Below are 14,763 nucleotides of genomic sequence, written 5' to 3' on the forward strand. Positions count from 1 at the left end.
TATTTCATTCAAGAGCCAAGGCCATTTAAGACGTTGTTAATTATTAAAGATAAACATGTCTCAAGTTGGTAGAAGAGCGCATGTGACAGGTTGGTGAAGTGTTATTGATTACAAACTATGGCAACACTAAGACTATACGTCTATCAGATAAATAGGTAAACTTAGCAAAGTAAACTTACCTTCAGATTTGGTTCGAACGACGGTAGGGTAAGTGGCTCTGCTTTTTCGACCAACTGCGTTTCTGATACTGACCGATATTGAATATTCAGTACATGTTTGTAAGTTAGATATTGTCAAAGACCTTTGAGAACCCCTACTTGAAATGTTCTGTGCTCTGGTTTCATCCGTAGGATGGTAGTGAACTTCATATGTGTACCCGGTATATGGCATACACTTCAGATTATTTTGGTTGATGGAGTTCGTCTTTTAATCATGCGGAGTAAGAGAAGGACAATATAAGGGTGTAAACATGTTAACATGATATCGAACTAAACACTTACATCGTGCACACTAACTATATGCCTACTCAGGACAGGGAGTTGTTATGGAACAACTGCTCGGGAAGAGCAATGGACCGTTTAATCAGGGAGTTGTTATAACAAATCCCTGGTTAATATATAGTTTTAAATTTTACACAGGGCATGCTCATACATTGTTACAGTTTCCGTGTGGTTATCTAAAAGCATTCTGTAATGTCAACTTTTGGTTTTCAAATGACACGGACAGTGCAGTGTATCTTACAAGTCAATGGCCCTTGTGAACTAATCTCATGAACAATTTCAACGTTCACTTCGGCTCAATATAGCTCTTTGTGAGGTAGTGCTCAGCGAACTACTGGCTAGTTACGTAATTGGCATGTACTCTTCAGCATACTTTTTGTTCGACCTGGCCCCCCTCGTACAGCACTTGCGGTTTGTTACGTAGGCCCTGTTCGTATAGGTATCGCACCACGATTAATTGCTCCCATTGACTTACGCACGAAATTTGTCGCTTTCTAAATCTGATAAAGCAAAGATATAATATTCCAACTGTCCACCATATGATAGCTTATGGCTTGCACTGAAAAAATAAACTAGTCAATATTGCCACGGACTAACGTTAAATTAGTCTGTAACGTTAGTCAATGCACACGGACTAGCAAAAATCTTCGTTTCATCGCTGCTTCTTAGTTAGTTTACACTGACTAAGGAAAATATAATCGCAGCTTAGTCGGTGGCGACGGACTAAGGTATTTTAACCCATGGACTAAGAACGATACGGACACCCGATTTACGCCATAATCGTAGCTTAGTCGGTGTCGACAGACTAATGTATTTTAACCCAATTCGATTCACTTCAATTTGGAAACCGAGAGGCAACGGCAGCTTGCTGGGCTTGGCATAGTTTCATACGATCACTCTAAGCAACTTTCAACCGTAAATCACCCAAGAAGGTCTTTAGAAGAATGGAGGTATTAACTGCATCATCGGCCTACCTGTTATTCCTTTAATTTGAAGGTAAAATTAAAGTTAATTGTTAGGCCACTGGCACTAGTACTGTATTATGGTTAGTGTAACGCTACCGTTGTCACGTTGGCGTTTCGCAATACACAAGTGCAATGACAGTGAGTAGCCTATAGGCTTCTACTGGGTACTGCAGTGCATTCTCAACACTAAAGTGTGCATCCTAAACACCAATTAACAATGTGTTATGTGTGTATTGGGCTAGATTGAACAGTGGCACATAATCTTCTTATTTATTCCCAAACAAATGCTGGAACTATAAGGCTCAATAGTTTATTTGAAGTCTACACTCATTTGGTAAAGATTTCCTGTAATTTCCCATGTGAATCTAAATGGGTAGGCTTTGTGATATTGAATAAGCAAGGCTAGACCTTCAAACGTACATTCACAGTAGGCTGAACAAATTATGTTGGCTAGTCAACGGTATTATATGTTGCGAGCAGTCAGGATCCACGCTTCAGTTCTATTTAACCTTTTCATTTATCATTTTTTAGTATTTAATTTCCGGTCACGCCCAGGAAACAATTGCGACATTCCTTCACGGTCGACTTGCTTACTGTAAGAAGTATTAACCGTTTTTTTCTCAGGAAAGCTTGATAGTCTGAAGTTATTATAACATGTGCTTTTAGTATACTGCCAAAAGAGTAAGTTGTTGTATTTGTATTGATATTTTGTGTAGAAGTAACGGAAAATTTAGTATGTTTAGTTTGGTCTAATTGCACGTTTTTTTTCTGTCCAATGTACTGTAGTGCAGGGTTCCCTTGCGCGAATTCAAATTATTCTGTTTATGTATATGTATATGCATCGATTCTTAGATTATGATGTTTTTTTGACATTTATTTGTAATTCAAGCATATCTGTTTAGTAGCAATGTTTAAAGGTTAAGATTAATTAGTTTTCTCTTTTTGATCCTAGATTGAATGAAACTCATTGGCGTAAATAATAGATCAGATGATACAGTTTAACGCAGTTGCTAAAACTCTGGGTATTCTGTAGTCTTCGCCGGTCCATTATATACTTTAGTACTACTAGTAAGACTATATCAAAACGACCGAAGACAAACTTAGTGTAACAAAGTACTGATTCTCCTCTAGCCTAGGTCTAAACAGGCTTGTTATGTGAGGAAGCAAAATAACAACTAAAAACGATTAGGCCTATAAATAAGTTGGCTCAGTGCATTTCTGTTTCTAAAATTTTATATTTTTAAAGATCATAAAAACAAACAAAGATTTAGCCCATGTTTTATTATCTCTGTATTCTGGGCATTTGATTCTGGTTGCAATGGTGATGACACTCTCGTTCAAATTTTCAGCTTTATACAGTCTGCTTCAAACTTTGGGATTGTTTTTTTGAGACTATAGTGGAAGCAAATCTCACATAACTTTGTGGTGACAACTTTTTTTTCTTTTCTTTTTCAAATGATGAATACTTTGCTGTTTCTTTCTTCCAGCAGGAATTGAAAAGCCAAATATCTAAGTCAAGGGTGAGCTTTCCTGTGATGTACGACACCAGTGTGGAGGCAACAACAGAAGAGGAGAACTGTGTTATATATGGCTTAAAGACATGTTTTAAGATGATATATTGGTACCCTTCGCAGAACAAAAGAGTTTATCCAAGAGTCCAAAAAGCAAAGGAACAAGTACCATAGAGAAAAAAGATGGAAGAGTGAGTTTAACTATTGTACCCAACTGTTTAATGATATTTAAGATACTTTTCATAACCTGTTTTGAAAAAAAACCAGTCTAGTATATCAGTTACGTGCAAGCTTCATAAGTTTGGTCAAATTTTCACTGATCTGTAGAGCGGGAGTCCAGAGGGTTTGGTTAGCTGGGAAGGTAACCAATTGCCTGGTACATCACAATGTTCACAATGCATTCCTGTATATGAAACCTGATGACTGGCAAACCGACTGTGGTGGATGTGGCAGGGAGAGCAATTTTAAAGTCACCTGATAGCTACTGTAACCTAGATCAGTTTTCATGGTAACACATCAAAGTAAGTACAATATGTCAGGTATGGCCCCAAGAGCAACAAATGGCCATTGCCAGTAATTATTGGTGGTGGGGTACCCCTGCCAGTGATCTATAATTGACCTCTCACGGCTGACCTAGGTCAGCTCATGAGGTAACCACTTGAAACCTACTGGAAAATGTTGGTTAGGACTTCAGATACAAGGGATGGGCATTGCCAGTAATTTTTATTGGTGGGGTACCCCTGCTAGTAGACCCCCAATATGCCCATCCCCTCATTGACCTAGGTGAGCTCATGATTTGACCAGTTGAAACCTACAGGAAAATGATAGGTATCACTTCATAAGGATGGGCATTTCCAGTATTTTATATTGGTGGGCCACCACTGCCAGAGTCCGCCCATCCCTTACATATAGAATCCTGTCAATAATTTTCCAGTAGTTTTCAACTGGTTAAATCATGAGCTGACCTAGATCAATGAGGGGGGGGGGGGTTTGGGGGTCTACTGGCAGGGGTACCCCACTAATATAAATTACTGGAAATGCCCATCCCTTACATATATATAGAGTCCTGCCAATCATTTTACAGTAGTTTTCAACTGGTTACCTCATGAGCTAATCTAGGTCAATGGGGGATGGGCATTTTGGGGGTCTACTGACAGGGTTACTCCACCAATGTAAATGACTGGAAATGCCCATCCCTTACATATGAAGTGATACCTATCATTTTCCAGTAATTTTTCAACTGGTTATCTCATGAGCTGACCTAAGTCAATGATGGAATGGGCATTTTGGGGGTCTACTGGCAGGGGTACCCCCCCCCCCAATATAAATTACTGGAAATTCCCATCCCTTACATATGAAGTGATACCATTTTCCAGTAGTTTTCAACTGGTTACATCATGAGCTCATCTAGGTCAATGGGGGATGGGCATTTTGGGGGTCTACTGGCAGGGGTACCCCACCAATAAAAATTACTGGCAATGCCCATCAGTTGTATCTGAAGCCCTAACCAACATTTTCCAGTAGGTTTCAAGTGGTTACCTCATGAGCTGACCTAGGTCAGCCTTGAGGGGTCAATTATAGATCACTGGCAGGGGTACCCCACCACCAATAATTAGTGGCAATGGCCATTTGTTGCTCTTGGGGCCATACCTGACATATTGTACTTACTTTGATGTGTTACCATGAAAACTGATCTAGGTTAGCTATCAGGTGACTTTAAAATTGCTCTCCCAGCCACACCCACCACAGTCGGTTTGCCAGTCGTCTGGTTTCATATACAGGAATGCACTGTGAACATTGTGATGTACAAGGCAATTGGTTACCTTCCCAGCTAACCAAACCCTCTGGGATCCCGGTCTATTGGGATCATTATTAACATGATTAACATAATTATTAAGCTTTGAGAAATAACTTGGTGTTATGCTGTGCAAAGGTAATAATAATTTGGTAAAGCTGCTATTCCTGGCTTATAATTTGAGGGACCTAGATTTAAATGTATACCTCCCAATATGTTATAAAATTTTAATGTAAATGTATGTTTATGATAATGTGAGTTATCATGTGCTATATCTGTATCTGTGCTTACACGTATATCATATTTTCTGTTCACAGGTCAATAATGGTGCAGATTTTGGCTTCCTGAAGACAAGTGGGAGGCCATTTGTAGTTAAGAGAAACACTCTTTGTTCGTGAAGACTTAACTGGTGTCGATTTGGGGTACCACTTTAAAACGAAAGTCATGAGGAACCCTTGCCCAAGACTCAACTTTGCATTATTGTGCAGTGCTATACTTTTGCGATTCATGTTTGATCCATTAACTTGTCTTAACTTTGTTGGAAAAAAAAATCAGATTTTCAGATTTCATTTACAGTGATTTCTTCTCTATCTGTCGAAAGTCAGCCTTTTGTAGACATCAGAAGTTTTATCAGAAATAAATACTGCCAACGTACACATTATTTGTGTTTCTTCTGCTCGCTTTTCTTTCAGTGATACTAGTCAGTGAAACTAGTCGGGTTTAATTCTTTCAGTGAATCTAGTCAGTGCAACTAGTCAGTCGATACCGACTAAGAAAGGTTAGTCGGGAGAGGCACCATCCTGACTAATGTAAAACCTGCTATAAACTAGTCGGTGGCTCATATAAATTAGTCGGTAAAGACCGACTAATGTCACCAACTAATGTAACTGACTAATAAACATTTAAAGACTAAAAAATTGTTGATCGACTAAGCTGACGGACTAAGATGACCGACTAAGAAATCCAACTGACTAAGGAATAAATTAGTCGGTATAGCAACTGACTAAGGCTATGTTAGTCGGGAGAGGCACCAGATGGACTAACGTTTTGTTAGTCGGTGAACCAATTTAAGTTTTCAGTGTGGAATATCATAACGCTTTCACTTTTTGCCACCACGACTGTTAAGATTTTGAGCTACAAGAGCTCAACGTTTTACAATAGTGCTCTCATTCCCATCTGCCAGCTGTCCCTCCGGAATCTTCTTGTTTCACCCAAGATTTTCTAAAATACCTTAAATCACCGTCAATCCTCCAGATTTGTAGACGATCAGCAGTTTATCTCATCCTTTGTAACATCCAAGCATCAACAAGAATTTTGATGACTCATAAAACGCCCCAAAAAATATATATAGAAGTGCACTTTTGGGCTATTTTCCGACAATGGTTTACCTCTCAGGCGGAAGTGCACTACTCTAATTGTTCTTCGATACCTACTCTCTTTGTTCCGTTCATTTCGAAATCACATTGCGTTACTTTCGGCAGCAGCCATATTTTGTAGATCACTGCTTGTACTTTTAACTTTAATTTATCGAGAGAAGTTTGGATTTAAATATCCCTATCTCATTGTTTAGTTAAGCGAAGCTTTGTTAACCGACCAAATGGTCTCAGTTTAATGTATCGATCCGAAGTTTAGTCACAGGGTGTAGGATTACATGTCCACCCTAGTTGGTCTAATGCTCTGCTATTTCCAGAGTTTTCAAATAGAATGAATGTTAAGGGTTCAGGTCATACAGTTACCAGTGATTTTTATAGGATGCCTTTGTATATATATTTTCTTATTTTATTCTTATTAGTTTGCATCTTCATTTCATTTTGCAGTAATTTACTAATTTATGGGAAGATATCATATCCACCACCCTTTTGCAATGCAGTTACAAAGTTAACCGCTCAATAAAGTTGCTACCACGTACGCAGAAGTACGGCATCTATTTGAATTGTTGTTGTGTTTTTCTTTCCTACTCTTTGTCAATACATCTTGTAATTAATAACAAAATAAAGGTTGACAGGTGGAACACGGTTTCAAATCTTTAGCACAAGTAACATATATGTGTATCGCAACTGAACCCAGAGGTCTGTATTTACAGAGAATTCCGTCAGCCGTTACTACATTGCAAAACTATTCTTAATTCTTAATTAGCTGTGTCCGGCTAATGTTTGTTTGAGCAGCAATTAACACTATATAGGGACCTTGTGCAATTATAAGGTAATCAAAATGATATTACTTGACAAAAAGGCTGACTTACAGACCACGATACTTGCAGTTGATCTACCCTGCCTGTCTTTTGCGCAGTCACACCATATATAGCTACCGTTGGATCTGAAGATACAAAAATCATAATATACCTTAATTATACGGTCTCGCACTATATTGATCAACTTGTCACTTCAATTCATCATTCAACTTCAAGGTGAATAAATTTCCAGTTATAGTAATTATTTTAATTTCATTAACTGTTAGTATTTAAAAACCGTCGTCATAATAACTATAAACCAACAAATCTATGTGATTCATAAAAAAAAGGTCCCTGAATTATTTCATTGTTAATTCACACCGACCTAGAGCTATAAATATCTCTAAAATAAAAATGCAAGTGGTTAACATTTCTACATAACACCGTTCATTGTGTCAATTCTCATGTCACTCACTCAGTATATCCTATTGATACACTATCATCAAAATTCCGGCTTCAAACATACATCTGTGAACGAATTTAATGATTTCGTTGTATTGATATTTGAAGCTAAGCACACATAACAGTGTGCTTTATGATCTTTTGACTGGTCGAGTTTCGTTTCAAACTATCCCTCTTGATATTTCCCATTTGTTTAGTATTTTGAAATAAAAGGATAACAGAAATATGGAAAAGTGTCAGGAAAGAAATCTTCCAGGATAAAAACAGCCATTCAATCATACACACTGACTAAATTAGGTACGGTAAAAATAGCACCAGCACTTATATTTGACATTTGCAATTATATGTGGAGTATCATGCTATAAAACTGATTCGGAAATTGACAAATATACATCTCACCCTCCCTTCTTCACCCACTCTCTTTCCCAGATGTGCAATTTGATATTACTTAAAGTTTTACTCTTCATTGAACCATAGAGAAAACAGGGCACAAACCTTCAGAATCCGTACGAACAGTGACAGGAGAAGTCCTGTTTACACGACCGACTGCGTTCTTGATACCCACTGATATTAGATATTCAGTACATTGAGATAATGTACCATCGGAGATAGTCACATTGGTAGAAGAGTTTGTGGTCGTTATCACTGTCTCGTTACCGTTTCCAGCATCTTCATAGTATACTTCATATGTGTAGTCTGTAGTTCTTGGGTCGCACTTCAGATTTAGTTTCGTGACATTTACAGGCTAATTAGGCGTTTGATCACACAAACAAAAAGCAAAAGTTTAGTCTCAACATGTACTGAGTGACAAATATATTTCAGTTATGTGGTGGTAATAATCTAAAGGATAAATATATAAAAAATATATAATCAAACGTTGGAGAGAAATGTAATTCACAAGTGTCTTTGTTAATAATTAATGCTTAAATACGGAAGAAAAAGAGCTACTACACAGTTCCAAATTCAGAGGAATACTGTGACAAAAGTTACAAAAGATGTATGATACTTACCGTCCATGTTACTTGTATTTTTCCCGGGTTTGTGTCGTTGATTCTACTTACATTAAATTCAATACGTGTTGTTGGGTCTGTATAACGGAAATATCAAGCAATGAGGAAATGTCAATACCATCTTATTCTCCTTTTTGAGAGGTTTCATTTTAACAGTTTGTATATACTGACGCAGGGAAACACATGTTTGAGCGAGATATTAGTTTTGAACTTCGATTCTTTGCTTAAAAAAAAAAAATCATACCAAATTGATATAGCTAATATAGAGAGTACAAACTTTACACCAAAACCTTCTATCTGTTTTGCATGAGTGTAGAGAAAAGATTTCGAAGTTTTCATTTCCAGCTAATTACTTCACGTACAGGATCCCCATGAGACAAAAACCGACAGCCATAAAGATGAAGGTCATTAGTCTCATTGCAATTATGATAATTAGTATTACGACAATATTTAAACAAAATCCAGATTTGGCAATAAGAGATATTTACCAAACGTAAAGCTCGCCTTGTATTTAGTCCATGACAGTGTCGAATCATCCCTTATCATTAACTAATTAGCATATATATACTAACCTTCTGAGTCCGTGAGTACCTCCTTGGCCAATTGGTTGTTACTTTGACGACCAATGAAATTCCTGACATCCATAGCTATTTTATAATAGGTGCAAGCTTTTAGACCGCTTATGTTGACGTTTTCCACTGCGTTATCCACTTCCTTCACCAATACTCCGCCTTCTCCTTTAGGCCAGTAACTTATAATTACTGTATAGCCAAGGGATGGGTCACAACGCAAATCATAGGTCGATAAACGATTCCCCTGTGAAAAGCAGTCACAGACATCATAAAATCAAGAAGAAAACGTAAATACTTAATAAATTTTAATTGGCTTTCAGTAAAGATATATAAGTAAAGTATAGGCCTCTGTACCTCCACACTCTCATTTTACACTGCTAGCAATGCGAAGAGAAACATTTAAACTGAACATTTTGCACGAGGGTGTATAAAGTCACATCCTTCGTAACACTTCTCTCAGGGGTTTCTTGAAGTTTTTATTGTGTATTGGTATGTTTCCTTCTTCTTTTGTTAGAGTAGAGTGCAGAGAGTCGGGCATTGAGAAGACGTAGGTCTTCCTTACGTACCCAATAATTATATTACTGCTGTTAAAGTATGAACATAAGCAAGTATAATGATACGATGCAAAATCACAAATGATTGCCGAATCTATGTTTCTTTCCCCTTCGAATTCGTAGATTAAATTATCGTTTGCAAAGTCATAAAATGATGCACGCATTCTCTTCTAGCCAGAAGATCTAAAATTTCTTCTTCATCTGACTTACGTTTGAAAAAGTAACAAATTTAAGTTGCCAACCCAAACAATATAATCAAGCAACATTGGAATCAATTAGTAATTTCCTCATAGGTTTACACATTGGCCAAGTAATACTGTAATTAATAATGATATTGTTCACAGCAGAGAGAGCGAGAGTGGTGCGTTGTTATGGTGGAGAGTCACACAATTTTGTTTACTTAATATATAATTAAATAAATATTACCGGCCAGGATACTCTGACTTGGGGTGATGGCTGTACTCCCAACAATCTCGTTGTAGTAAATCTAAACACCGTACTGGGATCTGTAACAATAGTATACGCATTTAATTATAAGGGATTCTCTCCATCAATATGCATGCAGGGCGTTAATCTCAACTGAATAGTGGGGGGGGGGGGGACATGAACGGCTGAGCATGGATAAAGCGGAAGGCGTGTACGCGTAGCGCACACAATGAGCGCATTTGACGCAAAACCTTTATCGGATGGGGTCCGCCTTAGGGTGTCCAGGGGTGAATCTTCAAGTTAGCTTCTGTTTGGTCCCGGAATTGATATATCAGTAATAAATATATTTTAACAAAAATCACATCTGACAAGTAATAAAACTCAAATTAAGAAAGACTCATCTATTTATAATCCGGGTGTAACTTAATGCCTTGAACATGATTAACAGAGTTAGAACTTTCATCATTGGTTGGCACGTAGCCTAGCAAGAAATGTTGACAAAAACTGCCTCCCAGATTGCCGGAACTAGCACTCCTCGAACCTTATAGGTTGCATCTAGACAATATTAATTTGGAGATATCATATTTTAGAATCCCCCACCCTCCCAACAAAAAGGTAACTTTGAACAATTTATTCGCTAAAAGCACTTTAACCTTATACGCTACTTTTACGTTAACGTTTTTTAATAAACCCCCATCATTCATTGTTTAACGCAGATAATTTTATATATTAAAGGACGCTATGGCATTTGATTGTAAGCCATAGCCTATATATACGATGAGGGGAAGCCATAGGGGGAACTTAGGTGTAAAATAATTGTTACGTTTGTGTTATAAATTACATATAATTTGCATGTTTTACATGTGTGGGGAAGGAGCTGTGTGATGGGCCGTGTAAGTTAGTTTAAACGCTATTCTATAATTTAATTTAAAGTACGCTATACATGAAATCCTTTACTAACATTTCAATGCAACTGAAAAGTTTTATTTTTCATCGGGGGTGGGGGTGGGGGGTGGTTGAGCAGATGCGAAAAAAACATTAATAACTACTGATCTCATAGGCACAATGATTGAATTTCTTTAATGAGTCATTATGAACCTGACAGGCCTAGCACCTACACGATTCAGTCACTAAACCTGGGGGACATTTGATATTGTCCCCACACTTAAGAAAGTTGGGAACGTGTACCCCTTGTCCCCACATGATTGACACCCCTTGGTTATGTTTTGTAAATACCCTTACATGCTTATACAAGGATAACATATTTCATATTAAAACATTATCTTTTTTATTTTAAATGAAGGGTCTAACTGAAAAACATTCGCATTTAACCTATGAGTAGGGTTTAAAAAAACTCTAAAATCTTAAAGCAAACTTTTAAATTCATTTTAAAACGAAAATGTTATGTATTCGATACCAAATCCGCATGTCAATATATAATAATGAGCATACTCAATTAGGTATTGCGTTTCTGCTGCATTTTGTCACAATCTTATTCATCTATAGAGACTGTGAATTGAAGGGTGCTACAAGCCATAAAAGATACACCGAGTTCATGCAAACAATTCTAAGCTCAGCCTAGCTTATTGTAAATCAAGTGTTACAGGGGCACTGGGTTGCTGAATGTTTGACTTTGATCCATAGATAAATTAATTAGTTGATAATAGATCAATTATGGTAATTAACGAGCACAATTGATGTAAGGAACGTTTAAGAGGTTTGGCATCAGTTGTGCATCTGTCTAGAATAGAAAAGAAGGACCGCGGAAAAGAGGCATTGGAACTTAGTTGACTAACTCCACTGAATGAAACCACATTAAAATATATTTTGTTTAAGGGGAACAAGGCCCATCTCTTTTATTCCCGAAGCGTTTGAAGTTTAGTGAAGGTGCACAAACCTTCAGAATCCGTCTGTATGTAGGTATTTGAGCTGTGGCTCCCTTCAATTTCAGCTGCGTTCCTAACACTGACAGATATTGAATAGTTTGTACACTGGCGTAATCGTTCAGTGATAGTCGTGTCCATGGAGTGTTTTCCTGATATTAGCTTACTACGCTGTGTCCCTCCACTCGCCTCTTGATAGTACACAACGAAGGAGTACTCGGTGGTTGTAGGGTCACATTTAAGATTCTCTGACGTAATAGCATCAACCTGCATATATTAAGCAAGAGATAGAAAAACGATAAAGTTGATTCTGTTATAGCTTGACGGTTCCATAGTTCATAGACTCACATTAACTTAAGGCATGAAGAAATTCAAAATGTATGCTACTAAGATAACTAACGCTAAGATAGTTGAGTTAATTGCTAAACTTACAGTCCATGTTACTGCAATTTGAGGCATTGTTCGCAGCATCGGTCCTCTCTGAGCTCTGACATCACGTGGTATAATAGATGGCGCTACCGAGAAAAACAAAGACTAGCGTGTCTCAATTATTTGTAAACGTGTCATGCATTCCAATGTGGTTTCTATGCATAAGGTATACACTATATAATTTGTTAATACTATCTTGTCACGTAAAGAATGCATATAATTCAGATTACACTTAATTAGGCAAAAATATATTATTTGTTTGCGATTCTACTGTTTCCCATTGATACAAATTTATGCATAAGAATTAATGTTAATTTCTTGCAACTTAGTTAACTGATAATAGTTTAAATTCGGCTCGTTGTCTAATAATATTTCATTCAAGAGCCAAGGCCAGTTAAGACGTTGTTAATATTTAAAGATAAACATGTCTCAAGTTGGTAGAAGAGCACATGTGACAGGTTGGTGAAGTGTTACAAACTATGGCAACACTAAGACTATACGTGTCGCATAAATAGGTAAACTTAGCAAAGTAAACTTACCTTCAGATTTGGTTCGAACAGTAATAGGTTCAGTGGCTCTGCCTTTTCGACCAACTGCGTTTCTGATACTGACTGATATCGAATATACAGTACATTGTTGTAAATCAGATATTGTCAAAGACGTTTGTGAACCTGTTGTTGAAATATTCTGTGCTCTAGTTTCATACGTGGCATTGTAGTAAACTTCAAATGTATACCCGGTAGATGGATAGCACTTCAGATAATATTTGTAGATGCTACTCGCCTGTTAAAATCAAAGTGAGAGAAGGACAGAATTAATGTGTATACATGTTTACATGATGTCGATCTAAACACTAATATAGAGAGCGCATGCTCACATATTGTTACTGTTTCTCGGTTTATTCTAAAAAGCATTCTGACGGTAAGGTCAAATTTTGTCTGACAGTGTAGTGTATTTTGCAAGTCAAAGTCCCATGTGAACTATTTTCATTAACTATTTCAACTTCCGTGTCGCCTCAATATAGCCCTTGTTAGACAGCACAGGTTATAAAGAGACAGCACATTTGTATGTCTTGTATATACCAGTCTTCCTGGTAAAGCCTACTTAAACTATCACTGTATCAATGTTGGGTTTACCGCTAAATTAAGCTTTTCTAATCTTTGAAAGTTTGTTTGACTAGTCGTAGAAGCATATAATTAAACATGATAATTTTGGAATTTGAATAAAATTGCAGCTTTCGTTATATTGTAACCGTTGTACTTATAGGTTTTTACTTTTGAATTATCAATGTAGGTCTCAGAAAATAACAAATGTTTATGGCAGCTCAAGGAGACATATTTTTTTTTCTGAAAGTTTCTCTATTATTGAAGCCTTTAACAATTTCGTGTAAAGTATCATGCTACTAAAAACGAATTACACCGTCTCTCTCTGAAGGGTAACCTACTTTGGATTTGAAAACAAAACAGGTTGAAGCCGATTTCAAATCTTTGGCACAAGTAACATATATGTGTATAGTGAACTGAACCCAGAGGTCTGTATTTACAGAGAATTCCGTCAGCCGTTACCACTGACATTTGCAAATTCTTCTTAATTCCTAAATCGCTGCGTCAGGATGACGTTTGTTTGAACAGCAATTACAAAATAGGGACCTTGCTCAATTGTTAGGTAATCAAAATGGTATCACTTGGAAAAATGCTGACTTACAGACCACGATACTTGCAGTTGATCTACCCTGCCTGTCTTTTGTGCAGTCACATCAGATATGGCTACCGTTGGATCTAAAAAAAAAATATATATATATATATATATATATATATATATACCTTACATTGTACGATATCGCACTATATTGGTAAACTGGTGACTTCAAATCACCATTCAACTTCAAGTTATTTACATTTTCCAGTTATAAGATGTATATTAATTTCATTAACTGTTATTATTTAGTAATCGTCGTTATATTTACTAACTTAACCAATAAATATATGTGATTTATAGATTGGATACCTCAATTATTTCATTGTGTATTCACAACGACTGAGAGCTATAACTGTCTCTAACATGAAAATGCAAGTGTTTAACGTTTCTACATAACTCAGCTCAGTATGTCGATTCTCAATTCACTCACTCACTATGTCATATTAACACACTATCATCAATATGAAGGAAACAAGTGACTGCGTTCTGGCTTAAAACAAATAACTGTGATTGAACTTGATAATTTATTTGTATTGACATTTGAAGCGAAGCACACATAACAGTGCTTCAGTTTTTAAAACGGGAATTGAAAATATAAAGGTACGCAAGGGCATTCTGATGGTAGCCGTAGCCCATTTGCTGAGGGAAAGCCATATGGGTAATCTAGGGATAAATTATTGTTAGGTTTGTGACATCATTATTTGTTCAACATTCCAAAGAAGAACCTACGGGGTGGGTTGATGAGCTGTGTGGGTGGGCCGTGTAGGAGAATGTGCATCAATATTCCT

At 37.0% G+C, this 14,763-nt stretch overlaps 1 protein-coding gene and 1 long non-coding RNA gene across 4 annotated transcripts in view; one reads left to right on the forward strand and one right to left on the reverse strand.

Annotated features, from left to right (window-relative positions):
* LOC139954969 (uncharacterized) overlaps positions 1–14,763 on the reverse strand; it is a 121,052-nt gene that overhangs the window by 23,083 nt on the left and 83,206 nt on the right. For all 3 annotated transcript variants that reach the window (XM_071955047.1, XM_071955057.1, XM_071955062.1), the window contains 10 exons: positions 13,982–14,055; positions 12,817–13,060; positions 12,281–12,363; positions 11,863–12,115; positions 9,966–10,045; positions 8,986–9,229; positions 8,414–8,490; positions 7,899–8,148; positions 7,014–7,087; positions 180–423 (listed from right to left, as the gene is read on the reverse strand). In XM_071955047.1, the coding sequence (XP_071811148.1) occupies positions 180–423; positions 7,014–7,087; positions 7,899–8,148; positions 8,414–8,490; positions 8,986–9,229; positions 9,966–10,045; positions 11,863–12,115; positions 12,281–12,363; positions 12,817–13,060; positions 13,982–14,055 (1,623 nt within the window). The remainder of the gene's footprint in view (positions 1–179; positions 424–7,013; positions 7,088–7,898; positions 8,149–8,413; positions 8,491–8,985; positions 9,230–9,965; positions 10,046–11,862; positions 12,116–12,280; positions 12,364–12,816; positions 13,061–13,981; positions 14,056–14,763) is intronic.
* Positions 1,051–7,007, forward strand: LOC139954989 (uncharacterized). The gene is made up of 4 exons (XR_011788251.1): positions 1,051–1,496; positions 1,997–2,146; positions 2,953–3,167; positions 5,089–7,007. It is a non-coding gene; the product is annotated as an uncharacterized lncRNA (long non-coding RNA).

The sequence above is a fragment of the Apostichopus japonicus genome, chromosome 2 (assembly GCF_037975245.1).
Source record: "Apostichopus japonicus isolate 1M-3 chromosome 2, ASM3797524v1, whole genome shotgun sequence".
NCBI classification, from domain to species: Eukaryota; Metazoa; Echinodermata; class Holothuroidea; order Aspidochirotida; family Stichopodidae; genus Apostichopus; species Apostichopus japonicus.